General features: G+C 37.0%; 1 protein-coding gene across 17 annotated transcripts in view; it reads right to left on the minus strand.

Annotated features, from left to right (window-relative positions):
- Positions 1-24331, minus strand: part of cacna1ab (calcium channel, voltage-dependent, P/Q type, alpha 1A subunit, b) — a 165945-nt gene that overhangs the window by 50618 nt on the left and 90996 nt on the right. For 11 of the 17 annotated variants that reach the window (XM_058792387.1, XM_058792389.1, XM_058792392.1 and 8 more), the window contains exons 6-27: positions 20310-20401; positions 19802-20229; positions 19602-19705; positions 18539-18654; positions 18341-18376; positions 18161-18247; positions 17811-18017; positions 17544-17656; positions 17241-17353; positions 16666-16797; positions 16467-16539; positions 16158-16275; positions 14452-14519; positions 14213-14319; positions 12134-12184; positions 11538-11670; positions 10183-10697; positions 8833-9134; positions 8199-8334; positions 7994-8123; positions 7801-7860; positions 7608-7714 (exon numbers count right to left, since the gene is read on the minus strand). In XM_058792387.1, the coding sequence (XP_058648370.1) occupies positions 7608-7714; positions 7801-7860; positions 7994-8123; positions 8199-8334; positions 8833-9134; positions 10183-10697; positions 11538-11670; positions 12134-12184; positions 14213-14319; positions 14452-14519; positions 16158-16275; positions 16467-16539; positions 16666-16797; positions 17241-17353; positions 17544-17656; positions 17811-18017; positions 18161-18247; positions 18341-18376; positions 18539-18654; positions 19602-19705; positions 19802-20229; positions 20310-20401 (3228 nt within the window). The remainder of the gene's footprint in view (positions 1-7607; positions 7715-7800; positions 7861-7993; positions 8124-8198; positions 8335-8832; positions 9135-10182; positions 10698-11537; positions 11671-12133; positions 12185-14212; positions 14320-14451; positions 14520-16157; positions 16276-16466; positions 16540-16665; positions 16798-17240; positions 17354-17543; positions 17657-17810; positions 18018-18160; positions 18248-18340; positions 18377-18538; positions 18655-19601; positions 19706-19801; positions 20230-20309; positions 20402-24331) is intronic. The other 6 variants (XM_058792402.1, XM_058792403.1, XM_058792398.1 and 3 more) reach the window with 3 other exon arrangements.

The following is a 24331-nucleotide window of genomic DNA, read 5'->3' on the forward strand; positions in this document are numbered from 1 at the left end:
CAGGCAAGTCCCAGCTGAAGACTGGCCAGCTCATGGCAGATTGATTGAGTCGGAGCATTGGAAAAGTTCCAGGTTACCAATAATCAATTACTCGCTCCTGACTGTGCTCAGAGAGGGTTGTGCAGTACCGTAAGCAGTGTGCAAAAGTGTGATCTCTTCTGTAACTTTGTGTTCAGTTGTTTAGGTCCACAGACGGACCCATTAGAACCAATGTAAGTCACGGCAGAATAAAACAAGCAGTGGAATGGAGAGAACCAGAGCAGATGAGCAAAGAGGAAGGGAGGATGGTCGGGAGGGAAAAAGAAAGAAAGAGAGAGAAGCCATCACGTGAGCTGGGCGGTAGCCGTGCGACAATAAGGAGGGGAGACTTTACCGAGAGAGGCTCCTGTTGGTCACCAAGGCGTAGACATAAGAGAGGGTCAGAGACAGACAGCGGAAGAGAGAAGGAGACAGAAAAGAGAGGAATACACACACAGAAAAAACAGAAAGAGAGGCAGAAAAAGAAACAAGATACTGGGAGTGGCTTGGCAGAGGAACAACATCAATATGAGAGACAGACAGACAGAGAAAAAGGACCAAGCAAAAAAACCTCAGCGAATGATTTAAAGAGTTGAAAGCCCCCATGTTCAGAAGTACAAACAAAATCAAACCAAATTAAAGATGCACTATGCAGTGTTTTACACCTCTTCTAACTATTGCAGGATTAATCACAGTTGACAAATATGTTTGAATTGGTCATCAAAAACAACTGCTTTTGGATGATTTGTCCAATAGGTGTTAATATTGAAACTTTGCTTAATGCATCTTTAAATCAAATATTTAAAAATTCTATAGACATATATAATATAATTGACCATTGCTAAGCACCACCTACTTGATTACTCTTAGCCGCTCACATTTTTAACGTTCAAATTTATAACTTTACAAAATGAAAAAGAGATTTTTGCAGAGAAGCATTTTTACTGAACTGTGCGGTAAAAATGGAAAGGATATCATTCGTCCACATATGCTTCTTTGCATATTTGTTTAAAATAGTCTGTAAACGGCTGTGGTGTAAGGCAGCTTGGCCAGTAATGCTTGGGAGGGGCTTAGCAAAGGGGCAATTCGTTTTAAATCCAGACAGAATCCTTAAAATGTTTGAAAGCTGTTGAGAGGTTTGATAAGAATAAGTAGTATACAGATCTGAGATGAGATAATATCTATCTGTTTATTTCAAGCACATTATCTGAGAAAAGATCAGCACTTACCACTGTAGTGTTACATAGCGAGTACTGGAGCATCTTATCTCTCCTCTAGAAAATCTATTTGTTGCCTATGCACACTTATTTTTAATCTGGATGCAAGATTGTACTGTACACGGATACTAATATGCCCTGATTTTGTGTGTATGTACACACTAGAGGTGACCCCGAATAGTCGAAGATTCGATGCTTCGATAGGAGAAGCCTGATTCGACTACCAATCTCACAGTCGAATATTCGCAGAGGTGTTATGATCATGCCATTTTGGCTATATGGGGTGCTCAATGTCTGATTTCACATAGAACTACCGGTTTTCTCCAAATAAGTTAATACACAGCCTATTAAGTTAATGCAAATAAAAATCTGTAAAGAAAGAAGCGTTTAATAAATATTTTTAACATGCGTGAATAAATCCAACCACCCCTATAGACTTAAGTTTCACTTTCCATAATCGGTGACTGACAGAGGAGCATCTTGGCGGCATGGATTTAAATCAGCAAGACTCAAACTGACACAGGCAGAGTGAAAGACTGGATTTTTTCAATCAGGTAGGGTACGAGTGATTTCAAAACATTTCAGGCGGATTATATATATCGCGTGTATATATTATTTATCTCGTATAAGATGCATTTGGTTGAGTTGCACTGCAGTAAAGTGCTTCGTTGTACTACTGTGATTATCTCTTCAGCGTGCAGCGCGAGGAGGACAAACAACGATGCGGAATATTAATAACTATGACTGGAACTGTCATATACATAACAATATAATAAGAACACTATTATAATAAAAAGCTGTGAGTTTAGTTGCCGTGTTTCTGCATGTTGTTGGGTGAAGAACGCGTTCCACAAGAGTTCATTCAGAGCCACGCAGACAGGTTCGCATTCAGGGCATTTTGTGCAGATAACCTATAAGTTGTAATATTAACGTTATGTTGTATAAATAACGAAGCATATTCTATATGAGATAAATGATGGGTTAAATTCCAATGATTAAAAACCTGCTATCAGATGCTTCACTCTACTGGTCATCTTCAGCAAATTCTGAACAGTAGTGTATACTTCATCAATTATATTACACAATATTATATATATGCTGTTAAATTTATATAAATTAAATACCCTGTTAAATTTATATAATTAAGAGAAATAAAATCAACATGTGGTAATCTGTTGATCAAATTTAGCTGTTTTATTAGTGATTAACTCATGCTCGCAGTTGCTACACACACACACCTGAGTCTGCTGCTCTTTTTCGCATTGACTCTGACAGAATCATTCTCATACACTAATGCCTGCCAGGTATTTGGCAGGTCTTTACTCTGGGCCTGTACCCAATCAATATCTGAGGATTCAAACTTGTCACACTTATAGATTAGGACAACCCACTGCAGTAGAGGAGAATCCTCCCTCTGCCATGCCAGCTCTGAAAGCAGAGGGAGATTCTCGACACCTTAGCACACTGTATCAGACACTCGAGCCGGAATGGAGGTGGAATCCATAACTGACTGCAGTGGAGCCAAAATGGCCGCCACACTGCAGTTGCCTCAAGGTGGCAGTGTGGGATGGTATTTGTTTCAGTAACTATCAAGCAGCACATACAGTCCTCAACCCAAATCTACAGAGGTTATTGGGTTACATGCTTCTCAGGTATTTGTATTGACTTCATTCTAAGAATGAAGGTGGCAAAAGCATAATCATTTGTCGAGTCGTTTTGTTCTTATAGTGAAACTGTAATACATAAGCAAGCCTTTTCTCCACCTAACCAAGGTATTCTGGGTAATCTGAGATGCTTGTGTGTCATGTGACCATGCCTCTACCCAGAATGCATCCAATTAGATAGCATCAGGCAGTGGAGAGAATAAAAATTGTTCACCCAAAATTAAATTCACCCTCATGTCGTATCAAACCTGCATATTGTTAATTTTAGCATGTGACAAAATACGACTTAAAAAATGTACAGGTTTGAAACAATATGACAGTGAGTAAATAATCACAGGTAATAATGAAAGGGCATAACCTTTCATTTCATGTGTATGTGAGTACGAGAGAGAGAATGACATAAACAACAACAGATGAAGGACAAAAGATGAACGAACGTCAAAAACACCAGTTAATAAGGAGCAACTGTCAACCTGGAGTCCTCTTTTCTTGTATTCCATTTTCCTTAACATATCCTTCTATATCTCTTGTTCTCTCTATCTCTCCACATCTCTTGTGGTCTCTCTTTTTCACTCACTTTGTCAGACTCAACAAATGGAGGCCCAAATGATAAACAGCTTGACAGCTGGAGTCTGTCCAAGGAAGCTTAGTGCTGATGGAGGGAGAGGAGAGGACAGGAAAGAGGAGGAAAGGAAAGGAAAGGTGAAGGGGATAGGATGGGGAAGAACTTTTTAGGAATGAAAACAGGAAGTGACACAGGACAGAAATAGGGTTGATATGATGGAGAGGCTTCATTTTGTTTCAGGTCAGGGGATGGGGATGAAAATTGGGCGCTGCGTGTGGAGTGATTTTTAACTCAAAGCAGGGTTTAAACTTATCGGGCCATGTGTATGTGAAGATACGAGCTGATAGATTTCACTACAGGCATTCAGCTAACACACAGTCATTCATATCAGCATACTAAGTGCCTTCTTTTTGCAAATATTTCAATAAGTACAGAAACAAGTTTGACCAAAACCTATCAAATCATTAGTGCTTTATATCAATAAATAATATGAATGAATTGATTAAATAAACTAAATACAATACTGTTTAAAAAGTTGGAGAAGGTAAAATCTGTAAATGTTTTGGAAAGAAATCTATTAAGCTCAGCAAGCCTGCATTGATTTGATTAAAATACAGTAAAAACACTTTTAAAAATACTTTTTTGAAAACTTTTTTCTAGCATTCTTTGATGAATAAAAGTTCTAAAGAACAGCATTTATTTGAAACAGAAATATTTTGTAACATTATAAATGTCTTTACTGTAATTTTTGATCAATTTAATGCTTCCATGTTGAATAAAAATAGTAATTTCTTTAAAAAAACTGATCTCAAACATTTGAACTAGTGTTGTCAAAAGACCCGGTACTTCGGTACCAAGTCGGTACTAAAGAAATGAAAACGTCACGGTACCAGGTTTTTTGAAGTACCGGTGGTACCGAGTACCCGTTCGACCCGGTTCTTGGCGTATGATTTCCGCGATGCAGAAAACGCGGACGGAATCTCGGAATCCAGTTATAAAAACGGAATTTACAGTTTAACGCGGAATGTCACGGAATTTGTCAAAGTAGGTCATTACACTTAGATCAAATCGCGATATGGACCAGTATCTGCAAATATTAAGCCGCAAAAGTCGATTCAAATGTGAATCCTGTATGTTCTGCAGTCTCTGTGGGAATGAATGAGCGGCAGAGACCAGCGGTTTTGTTTACTATACACTGAAGCGCCAGTGACACTCGCAGTGATTTCAGCATCTGCAGTCTCAGTGAGGAAATAAATACATAAACAACATCTCCAGAACTGCTCTGAGAGTCACCTCACGAGCATTTTACCGTTCATTGAGTAAAACCAGCGTCAATTTAAATGTATTCACGGCAACCCGTCAAAATAAAAGTCCGGTTTAACTAAAGACTTTGTACCATTAGGCTACTATTATTTAGTAGAATGTATGTGATAGGCTACTGCTACTACTGTTGAAAAATTAATAAAACTTTATTTTTAAGAAATAATCACTCAATATTTCTTCCATGTTTTAGTTTTAATTTTAATAGTAGCCTAAATCCCTTATTTACCAAAAAAAAAAGTTTTAATTTCATTAATTAAAAGACAAATTAAATTTGGGTGAAATTTGTTTACTGTTTTTCATACTTTTATTACTTGCGGAAAAACTTGAAACACAATTTTAAATAAGTATAAAGAATGGCATTTATTTTTATACATTTTATTTTTGTTTGACTTTATTAATTTAAAAAAATTGTGTTTTTTAATTAGCATGTTTTTGTGTTTTGCTTTGGTACCGAAATTGGTACCGAGAACCGTGGATTTTCACTGGTATCGGTACCGAATACAAAAATTTTGGTACCGTGACATCCCTAATTTGAACAGTAATGTATATATGAATATATTATTTAAAAATACAACAATTAGCCTCAAATATTACATTTGAGGCCACTGTGTATGCTGATAATTTGACTGATGTAAATAATCATGTCCACCTTCCTCAGTCTCCAAAGTCAATGTGGCTTTTAAAGGAGTCTGGATAGCAAAGTGTTAAAAAAAAAACATTTTGACAAACAGTGAAGCAAATGACAGCTTAAGACAAGGTTATTGGTTAGATAGCAATGCAATTCCAAAGTTAAAATGTAGAATATAATAATAATAATAATATATTACATTCAGTAACTTGCACGTGGATTGCCTTTAAGTTTAAGCAAGCTCGAGAAATAGCATAATGCATACATAAAATTGAGATATTTATTTACCTAAATCTATTTTTCCCCCCTAAAATATTGCCACTAAATAATAATATCAGCATAAGTACATTCTAATCCCTTATTTAGAAGTGTGCAGACACTTTTAATGCCACAAGTGTTACAGTATGTCATTTAAGACACTCTGCAATCCCCACATATTCTTATACAAACAGTATGAAAAACGTGTCTTGTATACACATATATGTAATCTGGCTTACGGGACTGAGGAGGATGTACTAGATCATACATGCAGGGCTAAACAAGAGTAAAAATCATTCCACGCTCAGAGCCCCATCAGCGGTGTTTACTCGTTCTCCTTTCTTAGTGACTAGCTGATCTTCCTGCTCTAGGGTTCAGCTTTATTCCTCAACCAGCCTCTTTATATCCCCAAGCTGCTGCTCCCCCAGGCCGTGCAAAAGAAAGAAACCAGAGTACCTGTGGCAGGATGGGCTCTCGCTGATCCAGACATGGAAACCGCCTGGGCACTAAAGGGCTACAGGTGCCTGGCGACCCCTCACCCCCACAGGGCCCCAAAGGGCCCAAAACTACCCTTTTCAGCAGAGGGAAAGTGTGAGGGGACAGGTTTATGGTGAACATTTGGTTGGTGGAGTAATGACGAATGGAAAAGAGCCCTGACACTCCAACAAATCAAATATTTTGCTTGTTTAACCACTTTTGGAGATTGTTTTAAAAGTTTTTTTTTTTTTTATGAAAAATTCAACAAACTAACTAACATTCTGATAAATAAATAAATGTATTAGTAAAACTTTTTTTTTGTTTCACATTTTGTGCAATGGTAAAGTTTCAAAAAAATAAAAATAAATAAAATAGATTTAATAGTAAAAGTAGAACAGATTTATTTAAAAGTAGTTTACATATTAGGAGTCATGGAATTTCTAAAAAAATTATTTAATAAATAAATAAATTGATTTAGTAGTAAAAGTAGATTAGATTTAGATTATATTTTCTTATCTACTCCTCCCGAACTTCCTTTGGAGAAATAAAAATAGACACAAATAAGAAAATTACTCACAAAATTAATGTGTGATAAAATATATGTCGATGTTATAGCTCAAATAATTTGGTATTGGAAGAATTTGATGAGAATTTGAAATGTTTGAGATGGTATTGAAATCTCTAACTGTGATATCTTGTGAAAACTGAACGCAGCCTGCAACAATGTTAAGATCTCTTCAGAAAATGATATATGAGATTAGTGGGGACTTTTAGTCATAAATCTGAGACACAAATCTGAGATTTGAGCAGTATTCTCCATTTGTTATCCCATTTCTGCCTAAGAAAAACAATTGATATGTCACTAAGATCCCATTTGTGCTTTTGTTGGTTTTATTGTTTCAGAGAATTAAGAGTTCACGTATTGATGGAAATCATGGTTAAAGAATGAAAGGAAAGGTGCTTTAACAAACTGTTTAGCACAAAGAAGGACTGAGTATGAGACAAGACACGATGAATGACGAAAGTTGGGCAGAAGTTTGTGTGCATCACATAGAGCTAAAGGCAGGAGTTGAATGGGAAAGAAACAGAGGTGTTATCAAGAAGAAAGCTGGGGGAGCTGATTGGTCAGAGAGAGAATAGAAACAGACAGGCCTGTCCTGACGGAAAGTTTGATGTGTGTGTTTGTGTGAGTGTGTGCAAAGTGAGAAAGGCCTTCATCTTTGTGGCTGATTGAGTGAGACAGAATGCAAAGTGACAAAAAATAGAGATAGAGAGAGTAGAAGAAGGGCACACAGTGCTGACAGGAGAAGAAAAGAGGAAGAGACCAAGAGAGAAAGGGGTAGAGAGTACTGGCGAGACTCCAGGGTGGCAGTGGGGCAACAAGGTGGCAGAACAGACGATAAGGGGCAGCAGGCAGCACTTCGGGGGCAGGAAATGGTGGGATAAAGGGCACTTACGTGAAGGCAAAGGCTACCAGGGCACCACTAACCACTACAAAGTCCAGAAAGTTCCACAGATCACGAAAATATGAGCCCTCATGCAAAACCAAGCCTAACACCACCATCTGAAACACAGAGCAGAGGATTAAAGCAAATAAAGTAAATGATACGCTAAAACGCATCCACATAAGTCATTTCCTGCAAACTTTACCTTGATGAGCATCTCAAAGGTGAACACACCAGTGAAGACATAGTCAAAGTAACGCAATACCTGCAAAACAGGAAGAATATGCATTTAAATGTCTGGCGTCAGATTTTTTAGTTTCACATTATGCATTATTCATTAAAATTACTTCTAGAAAAGTTGGTTAGGACACAAAAAATATTGAGATCAGTAGTCTTACGTTGTTTCGAGGTGATTCCGGCCACACCGGATCTTCAGCAGCTAAAGCAATGCTGCTCATAGCGATGACTGACAGAATACACATCTCGAAATAACGTAGCGTCAGGATGTAATGACAACATCTTCGAAACCTGAAAACTCACATTGGTTAAGATAAATACACGTACTTTGCACACATGCATTTATACATATGAACACACACTTACGGGTTGGTTGTGGATAGGATGAAACAGGAACTGAATGGGGGAATGGGTTTGGGGCCATCTTCATCGCCACCATTGTCTTCCTCCTCCTCTTTCTTCTCTCCTTCTTTAGCTGGCTCTGTGTTGGCATTCTTGTTCACTGCACAATGAAGGGAACGTGGGAAGAAGGAAGTGCACAGAATTCCACAAACATAATCAAATATCAAACAGTACAACATTTGCTTTTACAGTCAAACATGCATAAATGCATCGTAAGACCAAAGTATACTTCGATTATTACACGTACGTGAAGGTGTGCATACAGTGCTTGTGACGCAAATTTAGTCACCAGAATAGTAGTCGCACCAACCATTTTTAGTGTATGCGAAAAACAAAGCATACTTTGGCCTTTACTCATAGACAATAGAAATGAATATTCATTCTCATGTTGATAATGAAAGATATATGTATGAGATATCTGAAAGAATGTTTCGAAACTGTGAAAGCTGTTTTTGCCCATACAATGGAAGAGAATGAGGTCCAAAAAACAGCAGGACTTTTGACTTTCATTGTGTAAAAAAAAAAAAAAAAAAAATTTGGGTGAATAATGCCTTTAAAAGTTTCTAGAATTATGTGCATGTGCATATTCGTCCCTCACCTTGCAGTTTGGCGTTGAATGAGGGGTAAATCGGGGGCATATCTATGGCAGTGTGGTCGAGTTTGCTGGGGGTTTTGGTGCAGTCAGTCAGAATGAGACTGCTGTCATGGAAATCTGGGCCACGTAGGTTCAGCAGGTTATTGGCCTGCTCTGGGTCACAGTAGGGGTCATAAAAGTCGGGGTCTGGGTCGTGGATGGCCATCTTGCTGCTATTTCGCAGGTTGTCCAGATCTTCGCTGTACTGGCTCTCTGCATGAGGAAGGCCTGGCTGAATTGGACGAGCTGTTGATAAACTACCCTCTCTAAAAATAAAAAAAAGTGAGAGTTAAGAGGTTAACAGCTGAAACAACAGTTATAATAAGATGTATCAAGCCACATTTTCTTTAGTAAAATACTATTATAGTATTTATTAATATTGTGAATTACTATTTATTTTTTTATATTTTTGTTTTTATTTAAATTTTAGGTAAATGTTTAGTAATTTTGTTGTTTATTTAAAGGAGTCAACGGATGCCCATTTTGCACAAGTTGATATGATTCTTTAGGGTCTTAATTATAAGTCTATAAAATACTTTGGTTAAAATTTCTCAATAGTAGTGTAAAAAAACACCTTTTTTAGCCTGTCAAAATCAGCTCTGTTTTCAGCAAGCCGTTTTTTAGTCCATGTTGCTTTAAATGCTAAGGAGCTCTGCTGACCTCTCTTCCGTGGGGTGACGAGCAGTACTGTTACTTTAGCCGTGAAACTGGCTAACTAGCACATTATTATGAAAGGCGATTTGCAAAGATTCATTAAAAAAACCCTACATCTGTAGGTGAGGTTGCATCACAAATTATTTGCACGAACATAGACGCATTTATGTAGATCGGGATCGGCGCATTCCCTTCAAAACTAAAGTAACGTTAATCCTCTGCGTCTTCAGCAGCTCAGATGTCGGAAAGTAAATGACGACTGCTATGTTCATTATTACATCCAACAACAAAACACCTCAATCGCTTAATCGGAGACATTCTTGTCTTCCCCTGCACCGGAGTCGACACAATGGCGGACAGCTCTCAGCTCACTCAGGGCAGGTCTAAAGTAAGACGGCCTTGTCAAATGTCTGTTCTATTTTAGTTTGTTATACATTATATATTAGTACATCAATGGAAACTTGGCAACTAACTAAAATAAAAGAGTTTTATGTCAAATTTTATTTCAGTTAATGTTTTTTTTATGGTTTTAGTTTCAGCTAATGATAATAACCCTGATTCTGAGAACGTTTGGATCAGGAGCTGTATATAACAACACTTTGTTATTCTTTAAGTCCCTGCACAGTTTTGAAGAAACACAGAACAACACAGAACACTCACTTTCTAGCTCGATGCTGTCGACTCCGTTCTCTATCCCTCCTTCCATCTCCATCCCCATGGTTTCCATGGCGATGCCTCCTCTGCCTCTTCTCTTGGCCCTCCTCCCCTTCTCCTCCTGTCTCCCCTCTGCTGTGGTGTTCTCTGTGTCTTCTCCCCCCATCCTCGTCCCTCCTTCTGTGCTGGTGGTGTCGGGGTCGCCTGTGCTCCCCTGCGCCCTCCACGTCCTCGCCTCCTCTCTGGGCACAATCGCAGCTTGCCTCCCCCAGCTCTGGGTGGTGTAAGGATTGGCGGCTGGAGTGGTGGTGGTGGTGATGGTGGTGATGATGATGACTGTGATGGTGGTGGTATCGGGACTGGTGCTGCAGATGTTCTTCACCCCGCTGCTGGTTTATCTCCTGGGGGTTTGGTTCACCCGGTCGGGGCTTGTTGGTATTGTTGTTGCGGTTCTCCTGAGGATTAACTACTAGTGGGCGGTCCAAGTGAGTCTTCATGTCAGGACGGTTGTGGTAGTTCATCTAAAAACAGAAAAAGCAGATTTGATCAATACATCTAGGCTAATACAACTTTGATGTACACTTGGTTAAAAAAAATTACTTTCCCAAGAAAAATAACAGTGAATTGGAAATCAGAGTTGACTCCATTCACTTTCTTAAGATGTTATAAAACCTGCTTTTTGTAAATTGGGAAAGCACAGAGATTAACATTTCTGGTTAATATGAAAATTATTTTTATAAAGTTATTAAAATTGTATATTATTTTGCCTGAATAAATGAAAAATAAAACACTAAAGTTAAAAAAATCATTTCAAATTCAGCCATTTTTAAAAAAAAAAAGTTTTTCATTTATGACTGTAAAACAGTAATATTACGAAACATCATTACAATAAAAAAAAGTGTTTTATTTTAAAATGTGATTTATTCCTGTGATGGCAAATCTGGATTTTCAGGAGCCATTACTCCAGCCTTCAGTGTCACACGATTCTTCAGAAATTATTCTAATATACAATAATTGTTTTCTTATTATTTAGTATTATTTCCTATAATGTTAAAAATGGGTGTGCTGCTTAATAATTTTGTGGGAACCGTGATCATTTTTTCATTCTTTGATGAATAGAAAGGTCAAAAGAACAGCGTTTATTTGCAATAATGTAGAAGTCATGAAAATACACGACTTCAGTACATGAAAATGTAACAATTAAATAATAATTTTGTATTTTTGATGTGGGTAAAGGTTTTTTGTTGGTTGATTTTTTTAATGTCTAAATATTTAGTTTGATAGTTTTCAGTAAAATAGCGCTCTACACAGGAAATACAACATTGTCGCTCTTCATTTGTGATCTACGATTTGTCTCTGACCTTCCAGTGATCTTCTGCATCAAGTTCATTGTAAAGCGCCTCTCTGCTGGTCATCAGGTTCTGTCTGCGGATCTCACTTGTGCGCTGCTCCCACACTGACTTGGAAACCTTTGAGTTCTTCTGCTGCTCTTTACTACAGAGTAAAGAAATACAGAGAGACAGAAACAGAGAACAATTTTAACCCAGGGAGGAAGAAAATCCTTTGTTTTCCTCCACTAAAGCATCTATGAGCAATGACCCAAAGTGAAAGGAAATGATAGTGTCCCTTAGTCCCCAGCAAGAGAACATGGATGTGGCTCATGAATTCTGTGAAGGGAGTGATGACATACTAAACAACAACACTGAGAAATGTTCAGACAGACAGATAGGAAGGCAGAGATGGTTTGAGACCAAAACAGCGAAACAAGCAACCCTGTGCTTGCAGTGCTGCTGTGGAATAGACAGTGTGTGTCATCACAGCCAATGATACCTCAGCCTCAGTGTTACAACATAAAACTGGAAACATAAAAACACTCATACAAGAACACAAGGAAGGCAGAAAGCAAAAGAAAAAGGGATACAGAACGAAAAAAATGAGTAAGTAAATGAATAAATACCAGTCCAGTAAACTGTCTGTGGCATCGATACGTTCAGATTTTACTGTAACTCTGAGGAGAGGGGGGTGAAACAAGGAACATAAAAACAACGCTGCCACAACTATCACAGAAAACAACTGACAAAGTGAACAGGTGTCCCGTTCACTGATAACGACTCGCTTGATCAGTCAGATTTTTTATGGAGTAAAACAGTTTATGGAGGACTTGGCATAAACCGGATAACTTTTCTTTTCAAAACAAGCTTCCAGGGTGAAATATTTCACTTCTTAAACCTACTTGCTGGCAGACTAACCAAATTCTGCGTTTGTGCCAAGTTATCCCAAAACTTATCTGACTAACCATGTAAGTACCAGATTTAGTTTATTCACTAAACATCTTTACTATAAATGTGTAACACCATGTCCTAACCAGACACAATAAAGTGACAACAGTAAAATCTCAGGTCCGAAGTAACAAAAGGGGAAATGGAAAGTATCCCCAGCTATATGTGAAGTGGCTCATTCACCATTTGTGAGGTAAACAAACCTATTATTTCTACAACTAAAAACTAAAGCTACTGAGCAACTTACAGATAGTAGAGCTCTGAATAATGTTGCTACTACATAAAACAAAAATTGCCCAGGCCCAGACTGGATATCCATGAAATATACACATTTTAGACCACCAGATATAAATACGGCTTATATGCATAGATTTGGCCCATTAAACAGACGCATAATTTTAAGTTATAACAGCCTGAACCTGCAATAAGCAATAACAATTCAGTGAAATAATCTAAACAGGTAAAATTACAACCAATTATCTAGACCTCTAAACATGTAAAAAAAAAAATACAAATAAAAAAAATAATTTTCATCATCCCTTTAGCATACTCAGTGGGAGCTGCGTTATTCGTGGCATGTGTCAAATGTGCCACTTGAAATGTGACTTTCTGAAACAGAAAGTAAAATCTTTCTATAGTAATCGAGTATCACTGCTTGAAAGCCAATGCACTTGGCAAGTGTGATTCTTTTTTTTCTAAATAGTTTTCACATTCATCTTGACTGAGGGGGCAGGTGTGTTTGACATTAAATATATTCTGCTTGATTGTGTCACATTATGCAGCATTTTTGCTCTCAGAGTTAAATTGTATCACTGGAAAATCATTGCATCATGCCTGGTTAGGTCACAGTGTAAGCATTAGCTGATTGTAATATACATATCTACACAACAAAATAAAAACATTACTGATCACTTCTTGTAACAGAATGACGAATCAAATGCCTTCTTGTATCACACACAAAACCACAAATCGCATACAGACAACACACATTCAATCGTAGTTCAACTTCAAATTTACTTCATTATGTGTTTTAAGGCATGCCTTTAGTCATAGAAATTTTCATGTTTTTTTTATGGTACTTTTTGGACATTTTTTGGGTTTGACAGCGCCTGTTTGCAGTGTGCTTTACAACTGGAAGGAAAAGAGCTGCTTACACCTGCAAAATGATTATTTTTGCATTCTTTGCAAGAAAATAAAATCATATGGATCTGGAACAACAAAGTATGTTGTTTTCATTTTTGAGTGAACTATCCCTTTAACAACAGAAATAGAAATGGTCCTAAGGGGGTTACATACTGTATGATCAGGCAGGTTTAAGCAAGTCTGCTGAAAAGTGAATTAGAGTGGATTTACTTAAATATGATGATAAAGTTAAGCTGACAGACTATGCTAAACTCAGCTAAGCTAGGCAAGAAGTATTTAAACCAGCTACAGTACCAGATCAAATTTATGTGACATAAGACATGGCCTCTTACAATAAAAAAGTTAAAGTGTGAACTATATTATGTCTGTTTTAAACATTAATGTATTAGGGCTCATTTGCATATGCATATTCATGGTATTTACATGTCTCTGAGTGTCAGAGGTGTCTTGTAAGAATTTCAGCTTTTGACTATGAATATTTATGAAAAACTGAGTATGGCTTCATTGCTACGGTACGTGTGTTTCTGAACAAGCTATTACTTTTGAGCAAAAAACTGGCACTAGTGGCATGAAGGTGGTAAAGGTGCTGTTTGTTAGCTTGTAGAGTAACTCACGCAGCAATAGATAGGTTTGCAGCAGACAGTGGGCTCACTTCAGCCACTTCTTTTGCTTTCTGGAGAGCAATCTTTTGTGTTGTGGCTTCCTCTTCCTCTTGTTCATCCTAAAAATAAAAATAAAAACATACAGCAGTGACAGCTGCTAACCATTGTTGGGCATAAAAAAGAAAAAAAACTAAACTAAACAAATTAGCATGAAATTTACATGAATTTACATGAGACAGAAAATGTTTAACCTTAGTTAGTTCCTGAGCATTGGCCAGGTTGTCCACAGCGATAGCCAAGAATACATTCAGTAGTGTGTCTAAGAGGTTAGAGTTAAGAAAAATTTTAGAAAGACAATGCTTGTGTTTTATAATGTGTGTGTCTTCCTGTGACCTGTGACCAATGTTCCCTCTAAGCCAACGCAATGAAATTTGAAATAAAACATCCTCATGTATTAAAGAAGAGTGGCTAGATTAAGTGCTGGAAATAGCGCATGATGGGCACAGAACGGTAACAAAACTCTGAGACATTTTCAGTCACACACAGGTGTATTGTGCAAACTGTACTTTAGAGATGTTTAGATAGCTATATAAGAATTCACATATTCACGTTTTTTTTTTTATATTTAACTTACAGATCTCCGTTTACTCCACATCGTTACTCCAGTCTTCAGTGTCACATGATCCTTCAGAAATCATTCTAATATTCTGATTTATTATCAGTGTTGAAACTGTTGGGCTGCTTAATATTTTTTTGGAACCATTTTTCTTTGATTCTTTGATTAGGCTAATAAAAAGTTAAAAAGAACAGCATTAATTAAAAATATAAATATTTTCTAACAATATAAGTCTTTACTATCACTTTTTATCAATTTAACACATCCTTGCTGAATAAAAGTATTAATTAAAAAAAAAGACAGAAAAAATTTACTGACTCCTACTTTTGAATAGTAGTGTATATTGTAATACAAAATTTATATTTTGAATAAACACTGTTCTTTTTCAAGTTTTATTTCTCAAAGAATCCTGAAAAATATCACAGATCCCAAAAAATATTAAGCAGCACAACTTTTTCAAACATTGATTATAAATTAGCATATAAGAATGATTTCTGAAGGATCATGTGACACTGAAAATTCAGCTTTGCTTCACAGGAATAAATTATATTTTAAAGTATATAAAAATAGAAAACTTTTATTTTAAATTGCAATAATATTTCACAATATTATTTTGTGAAATAATATTCAATATTTTTTTATCAAATAGATACAGCCTTGATGAGCCTAAGAAACGGCTTTAAAAAATTTACTGATCCCAAACTTTTGAACGGCAGTGTATTGTACTGTAAAAATGTTTTCTCAGATAACCTAAAATGCACATCATTTAGTTACATCAAGGGTCAAATCAAATATAAATAGCACATTACAGTTAAGTTACACACTTTTTTGTGTGCGCGCTGTTTATTTAATTTTAATTTTTTGTGTGTGTGTGTGTGAAAACCTGACCTGTGGTAAGTTTGCTGCAAGATTCGTATTTTTTATTTTTATTTTAAAAAAATATTATAATACTAATATTCAACAAGGACGCATTAACTTGATCAAAAGTGACAGTAAAGACTTTTACCTTTGTACATTCTATTCATCAAAGAATCCTGAAAAAAAATGTATCGCAACTTCCAAAAAAATATTAAGAAGCATTGATGAACATTGATAATAACACTGTTTTTTGAGCCCCAAATCAGCATATTATAATCATTTCTGAAGGATCATGTGACACTGAAGCCTGGAGTAATGGCAAGCTTTGCCATCTCAGAATTTTGAATTTTGACATTTTAAAATAGAAAACAGTTATTTGAAATTGTAATAATCCTTAAAAATGACTATTTTACTGTATTTATAATAAATGCAGTAGCATACGCAGTAATGAAAAATGTGTTTCTGTGTGGTTAAGAAGGATACAGTTGCCAAAGAGTGTAAGGACAATGAAGAATACGGAGAAGATCATTCCTTTGTCCACCCCTCCCTGAGACTTAATGCCGTCATACATCACTACGTTCCAATCCTCTCCGGTCAGAATCTGAGAAATACACATAGTCTATTTTAACACACAAAACAGAAATGCATGCATATTTGATCCGCACACACACAAGCTCATTTAAGTAGAATAAGCTGTTTTCTTTATCTGTATATGCCCTAAAATGCTGTTTATGCAGGCAGTTCACTTGGTTTTAGAACAAATCTACTGCTGAACCAACATAACCAGCCTACCTGAAACACTGTCATTATGGCAGCAGGGAAAGTATCGAAGTTTGTTGGAGGAGTGCCTAGCTCAAAGTTAAACCTGGCAAAAAAGAAAACATCAAATGGCCTTTTACAACAACAACATGCTATGCATAGTTATTGGTCATCTGTATCTAACTGAGAAACTAAGCAAGGTGTTGGCAGCCGGGTGTAGATCTATACTGACTGTCCACCGAACAGCTGCATCCCGAGAAGAGCAAAGACCACGATGAAGAGGAAGAGAAGGAAAAGTAAACTGATGATGGACTTCATGGAGTTCAGAAGAGACACTACTAGATTACGCAAAGACGCCCAGTATCTGAAAAAGACAGAAAGAGATCTAGTATTAAAAACACTAAAATTGTGGCGTTTTTATACAAATAGTACACCCAGAAATGAAAATGAAAAATGAAAGCACATTGCTTAGATTTGCAGAACGCTTAAATATCAGTCTTTTCTTCACAGAAACCTATAGAAAGGCTTTAAAAAACATGAAATATAGTTTTTGGACTACTGCTTCATTATATTTTTTGTTATTTTTAGAGCTTGACAGCCACTCCATTGACTTTCACTAAGAGCAGCATGAACATTGTGTATAACATTTTATTTCCACAAGTATGGAATGATGTTCTTTTAATCTAAACAAGCTCCACTGAAAAATCAGCATTGTAATCTAATACTTGCTTCAGATCCCAAAAGGAGGGCAACACAAAAACTGACAAAACTTTGTGATGGACGACGCAGAGGTTAAATTAAACGCACTTGGTGACTTTGAAGATCCTAAGTAGTCGGAGAGCTCGCAACACACTGATTCCGAAGGACGTCCCCGGCTTCACCATGGCCCAGACCACCTCAAATATACTGCCAACGATGACCTGAAACACGCACACAGCCAAATCCCAAAACAAATAAGGAACACTCTGAGGACTGGCTAACAAGGACTTAAGTCTGCATCTAATGTAGGTCAGCAGCTTGCAGAGGTTAAAAACAGAGGCAGAGTCAAAAAAAAGCAAAAGAGAGAGAAAGTGAGACTTTAAATGGGCCAAAAGAGAGAAGGGCACTCACGGCACAGTCGAAACAGTTGAATGAGGAGTGGAAATAAGGGCGCGTCCCCAGTCCGTACATCTTAATCAGCATCTCTGACATAAAGAGGCCTAGGAAAATGAACTCAGCATAATCTGGAGAAAAAGAGAAAGAGAGACAAGACATATAAAGTAGAAGAAAAGGAAACAGAAGCGAGAATGAAATCCAAAAACTATTTGCGAATGGAGAACGGGACAGGATGCAGAGCAGATTCGAAATTAAATGTAAAAACAGCTTAGGTTAACTCACAGAGGAAGTCTGACAGTAGCTCGGGCTGATCGTAGTGTACTACAGCCACGCACAGTGTGTTAAGTCCCACCAGGCTGAGGACAGTCCAGTAGAACGCCTGAGTCTTTACAATCTTTCGAATGAAGAAGCGAAGACGTCGCTCTTTCTTGCCAAATCCGGTCCCATCGCCCTTTCCGCTCTTTATGCTCCCACGAGCAAAAGGTGAGCCTAAGAATATACACACATAGCAGCACAACATCTGGCATGAATACTATAGGATCTTTAAGTGTAAGCCACTATGTTTTTCAAAAGACAGAAACATTTTAATTAACCAAACGAGTTGTCTTCCTTAGGATCTGGATGATTCTTACCAACTGCGTCTCCCATGTGGTCCTCTCCCTCTTCTGGATTTAACAGGTCAGCTTTGTTTTTCTTTATGGTGGGCCTGCGACGAGATCCTGCACACAAACACATTCACTGTGAATGATAAGCCTACTGCATTTTAGGCATTACATAGCAACAGCACCAAACAGGAACATTTATACTGTTACCGGTGCCATCATCGTCCTCAGCGAGTATGACTTCCTCTGTAAAAAGTGACAGAGAGAGCATTGATAAACTAGATTTTAAGTTTCCAGTAATTTCACTTGAATTTTCTATATGCAAAAACACCAACAGGTCCAAACTAGTCATTACATTCTGTAGGAAATTAATATTTATACTTGTGTTTATATGTTTTATACGCATACCTGCTTTGCAGATCCACTCCAGATATCCATTGAGCTCTCTCTCAATCTGCTGCTGTCGTTTGAGCTTGAGGAACTCGCTCCTGTTCTCCACACGCTCTCTTTCTTTGGCAAACTCACTTGGGGGACAGGGTGGTGGGGTAAGATAGACAAATAAAGACAGACAGGCAGACAGAAAGACACGTGTATAGTCAGTAACTTACTAATCAAAAACTTATTTACGAACATTGTTTTATACAAATGAAAGACGGATGAAACAATAGACAGAACAAAAGAAACAACGGAACAATGAATAAGGAGAAAGATATAATTATAGAACAATAAATAGGTAGACAGACATAGAAAAACAAACAATACACAGATAGAACAGGAAACAAAGGACAGCCAATAGAGCGACAGATAAAATAACAGATAAAATTATAATACTATAAAATAATGACAGAATGATTGACAGAACAAGAGATCGATAAATAGACTGACAGACAGATGAGCTAGATTGACAGACAGACAGACAGACAGACAGACAGATACAAATTAAATAAACTAAGTTGTTCAGCTACAGTTGGTTTAACATAGTAAGAATTACTACAAAAAAAAAACACTAAATAGTCTTATCAAATTTGAACTGTGTTTATGTGAATACTCCCCACAATGGGAATTTTGACAAAATTGTGTGTGTATCTGACTATTAAAGCGCAATAAGATGTGAAAGAGAACTAAATTTGTAATTACACGCTGTCAGTGAGTTCGCTTTCACAGCTTATTGCATTAATAACTCTAATTAACATCAAACAAGTACCGCTCTTTATTTTCTCATGCTCGCATGAACACTCACGTGTATAACGTGTATATAACTTTAAGTAGGCTACTGTGCTACGTGGATATATTTATATACCGCAAAAAAATATAGCAAAATCTCTAACAGTAGGTACTTTATACCATCTTCACAATATATACCTTCATACTGCCCAGCCCTATAGATTAGATAGATAGATAGATAGATAGATACATAGAGACAAACAGACAATCAAATATAGATATAGATATAAATATAGATAGATCTTACCCTGAGAGGACACCCAACACCAGATTTAGCATGAAGAAGGATCCGATGATGATGAGGGGAACATAGTACATCCAGTTCCAGGCACTCCCTAAGGCATCATTGCTCTGTAAAACACCCACGTTTACCCAACATTATCATCTAAAATCAAAGTCCATTTTAAAAAACAGAATCATAGTTTAATCATCGCCTTTAACTCTTACATAATAAAGCATGTCAGTCCAACCCTCCATGGTGATGCACTGGAAAACAGTGAGCACGGCAAAAAGGACGTTGTCGAACTGTGTGATGCCATAGTTTGGCCCAAGCCAGTATTCAGCACACACCGACCCTTTCTCACACTCTCGAGCGGGCAATTCCTCACCACAGGGCTGTTCATCAACCATCTCACCTGGATAATGTAAATGCACAGGGTTTGGTAAAAGGCATTCAATTTCAAAGGTCAACTGTTTTTTGTTTGTCTTTGAGACAAGCTCACCTGTGATATTGTCGAAACAGGTGCGGTGGAATTTGCCCATGTAGAACTCCAGGCCAATGATGGCAAACATAAGGATGGCCACAAATAAGAGCACGCCGATTTGCAGCAGTGGAATCATAGCCTTCATAATAGACTTTAGCACCACCTGCAGGCCTGGAGAGTAATGGCACTATTGCATACTGTGCAAAGAACTCTGACAGACATTGATCAACTCAGACAGAGAGAACACTTACTTGGAATTCCTGACACCAATTTTAGCGGCCGCAACACTCTGACTGCTCGCAATGTCCGCAGGTCTAATTCTGACCCCACAGAGGACAGGATACTGGAGGAAAAACAGAAAGAAAGGAGGCAATTTTATTATGTGCCATTAAAGCCATTTATACAAGAGCAGATTTAATCTACATTCTGCTCTTACATTTGTATAAAGCCATTTGTGTATCAACAACTTTTGCCCAAATTAGGACATCTCCACGTGTCCTGTGAAAGGTAAATTTTGTCATTTATCTAAAGCAAAGTACAGTCACAAGCAGACACATTATTCCGAGAAGAGGTCAATCGCAGGTAAATAATTGATCAGACACTGCTCTGTTCTCACATCACACACTGGTCTGATCATCTGATCTTTAAATGTGAGTATGTGTGTGTGTGTGTGTGTGTGTGTGTTTGGTCAGGGTACTGCTCTTCTAATTTATTAAAATGTATTTAAATATTTTATTAAAACTGATAACAAATACACACTTAAAACAAACATATATACATCCTGTTATATAATTTTAAAAGTAAAATTGCATTTCTTTATAATTAGTTTATAACAATATAATCTATAATGTTATCTATATCTATCTATCTATCTATCTATCTATCTATCTATCTATCTATCTATCTATCTATCTATCTATCTATCTATCTATCTATCTAGCTAGCTATATATATGAACATATATCCTGAATTCAGTATCAAGTCATTTATCTCACTCTTTTTCCATCACTTTTTCACTCCAGTTGCCTGCATATGCAGCGATGCCAACGTTGCTAAGAGCTCATTCATTAGTGGTTATGATATAGAGCGCCAGCCAATGGCTCAGTCAATAGGAGCCTTTAACTGCTCTGCCATCACATGCAGCAAACACCTACGTAAGCTAAAAGAAAAGAGAAATAATGGATGGACTTGTGCGAGTCTGGACAGAATGCAGCAAACTCGTCTCCTGACTCGTTCATTAATGTCTTCTGCTTTTTCAGCTCTTCCTCTTAAGCCGTTCAATTGGCAAGAACATTGTGACTAATTCGATCAATGATCAGAATCATATTAGTTATTTTGTGATGTCACATGGTGCAATAATGTTTTGAGAATGAGGATGAGATGGCGCCAACCCTCTATAATAAGCCTATAGGATCTGTCTCGAATATTCACAACCAACCTAAATGGAAAACTTGATCAGAGAACAGCAGGCTGATCCCTCTTTGACCAAACCCAGCTTAGATACAGTATTTGGATGAAACTCTCAGTAATTCATTTACATATATCTACAGTCTCACATAACAAATAACACCTATTTATGACCCATCTCGCATGATCAATAAGCCCAAGACTGATGCAAATATACATTCAACACTTAAAGAACTGATTTGAGATCAGGACTAAAGTGCTTTGGCTGCTGATACAATATCGGTTTACACTTTATTTCGTGGAACAGTGGAAACTTAGATGCGGGAAGGAATAAACTGCCTCCAGGTCAGGCAGTGAAGAACACTTTATGTACAGTAAGTGCAGTGAGGATAACAGAGCACCGCTGACTGCGCTGATATCCTACTTCACACTAAAAGGCCTGCGGTAAATTTGATGGAAGAGTGGACTGACGTGTGTGTGAGAGAGGGAGGGGAGTGTGTGCAAGTCTGAGACAGATGGAAATGTTAAGAGACAGTGAGAGTGTGTATGTATGTGCAAAAGTTTGAAGACAGGCTGCAGACCCTGCGCTCAGGTTAGAAAAGAAGAGCGGGCCTGTCCACATCTATTTGGTTCCTAAGAACTCTTTGTTGTGAACTGTCAAATAAAGTATACCTTTTGTAGGAAACAGGATGTTATTTTGAAAAGAGTATTAACACTAACTGGCCAATACTGAAAGAGGTGAAATTTATGATTGATAAATTAACTTGAAATTATGATTTTTTTATTTTCTGAAGAACATACGTGAGTGTGAGTGGTGCTTGCCCATAAAAAACTATGCCCATGGCCATCTAGATGCAGCTGGACAGTTTTTTAGCGCACTGTAATTCATTTGTTAGGTAAATGCTTACTGGTCCAAGTCAAAATAGCATACTCTCAGTGATATACAAGGCAGCTAGCTGTAAACGGCAGTTAAACAAACTTTAAGTAACTTCAAATTGTTGCTCTGAATGACAACATTTCATGCTAATGCTAGCTATAGCATCCCTGTCAGAACTAAGAATTTAACACAAAATAGAAGCATTTGTGTTCACGTCAATGATACTTTAGTATCACTATTATAGACATTATTAATTGTATTAATTCATTTTCATTTACATTTACTTAGTTTTATTAATATTTTTTTTTAAATGTCTATTTTAAAAATTTTTTTTATTTCAGATTTAAGTTAAATGGATAGTTCACCCAAAAATGAAAATTCTGTCTTTAATTACTCACCCTCATATCGTTCTAAACCCGTAAGACCTCTGTTTTACGACAGCATACACTGTTTACGTTCAGTGGATACTCTCCAAAATAGTGCTAGGGTGATGTGGAGGAGACGAATTGTTGAATAAAGTCGTTATTTTTGTTTTCTTTGCATACAAAAAATTTTCTCGTAGCTTCGTAAAATTACGGTTGAACCACTGATGTCACATGGATTATTTTACCGATCTCCTTGCTACGTTTCTGGACCTTGATTGTGTTAATTACATTGTCAGAATTCATCAAAAATATCTTAATTTGTGTTCTGAAGATGAACGGAGGTCTTAAAGGTTTGGAACGACATGAGGGTGAGTAATTAATGACAGAATTTTCATTTTTGGGTGAACTATCCTTTTAAACTAAATTAAAATCACAAATAGCAACTAGCTGAAATAGAATTTATTTTAGAATATATTTTAGTTAACATTTACTTTAGTACAAAACATCTTTGTATGAATTTAGTTAACAAGTTAACACATTCATTAATTTTTTTAAAAGTCAAATGCAAAGTTTAGGATATTCACTTCCATTCAGATTGCAATTTTGCCTCTTCTTACCCAGGATTATTCTATTATGCTCATCAAATTAGGAAAAAACTGAATTGAAGAAATTAAAATATACGGTCCCACTTTATATTAAGTGAATTTAACTAAGATGTACTTACATTTATATTAGTCATTTGGTACAATGCACTTATTGTGTATATACACATTTTTACATTATACTTATATTTTAAAAATACTTGCATTTAATTACATCTGTAATTAATTTAATGTAATTACATTTACAATTACACTGTTGACCCATCCCTTACACCTTAGCCCTACCCATAAACACCTTACACCTTAAATCTACCCATGCCACCAAACCTGTCCCAAACCTTACCCGTATCCCACCTCAATAGCAGCAAAAGTGCTTTGCAATACAATATGAACACAGTAAGTACATTGTACTTATTTTTTGATGTAAGTACATAGTAGTTAAGGCCAAGGTGAATACATTATCAGAAAAGTTTTATTCTTTAAAGTGCACTCATCATTGAAAAATGGCAATAAAATTGTTAAAAACTAGTAAATTAAAAACAGCAATCTGTATTTAAAAGAAAAGAAAAAATAACTTGCTTCTTACCCAGAGTTATTCTAAAATGTTTGTCAAAGTAGTAAGAAAACAACTGTGATTTCAGTGCCATTTGTGATTCAGACACTCATTCTCTCAACTTCTAAATAAGTCTCTGTATTTCTCACAGTGTTTGGTGAGGTAGTCACTGCCCTCTCTCTCAGCACCAGCGGGAGAGTCCTGTGAAGGGAATAAAGTGTGATTTGGGAAACTCTTGAGAGGACAGACTGAAAGACACACAGTTAGCCCTGAGAATACAGAGTGGTAAAGGGAAAGAGAAAGCCCCTCGGCCCCAGGGAGAGGACGATGACAGGGTGAGATAGAGGGATTCACAGGAGCGACAAGGCCTCCGTCTGCTGGGGAAAACCTGACAATCAATCAGAGCACACACACTGACGGAAGGGCTTTCTCTTTTTATCTTTTCTCCCTACACCTGTTTATCGCTCCT

Source organism: Onychostoma macrolepis, chromosome 11 (genome assembly GCF_012432095.1).
Source record: "Onychostoma macrolepis isolate SWU-2019 chromosome 11, ASM1243209v1, whole genome shotgun sequence".
Lineage (NCBI taxonomy): Eukaryota > Metazoa > Chordata > Actinopteri > Cypriniformes > Cyprinidae > Onychostoma > Onychostoma macrolepis.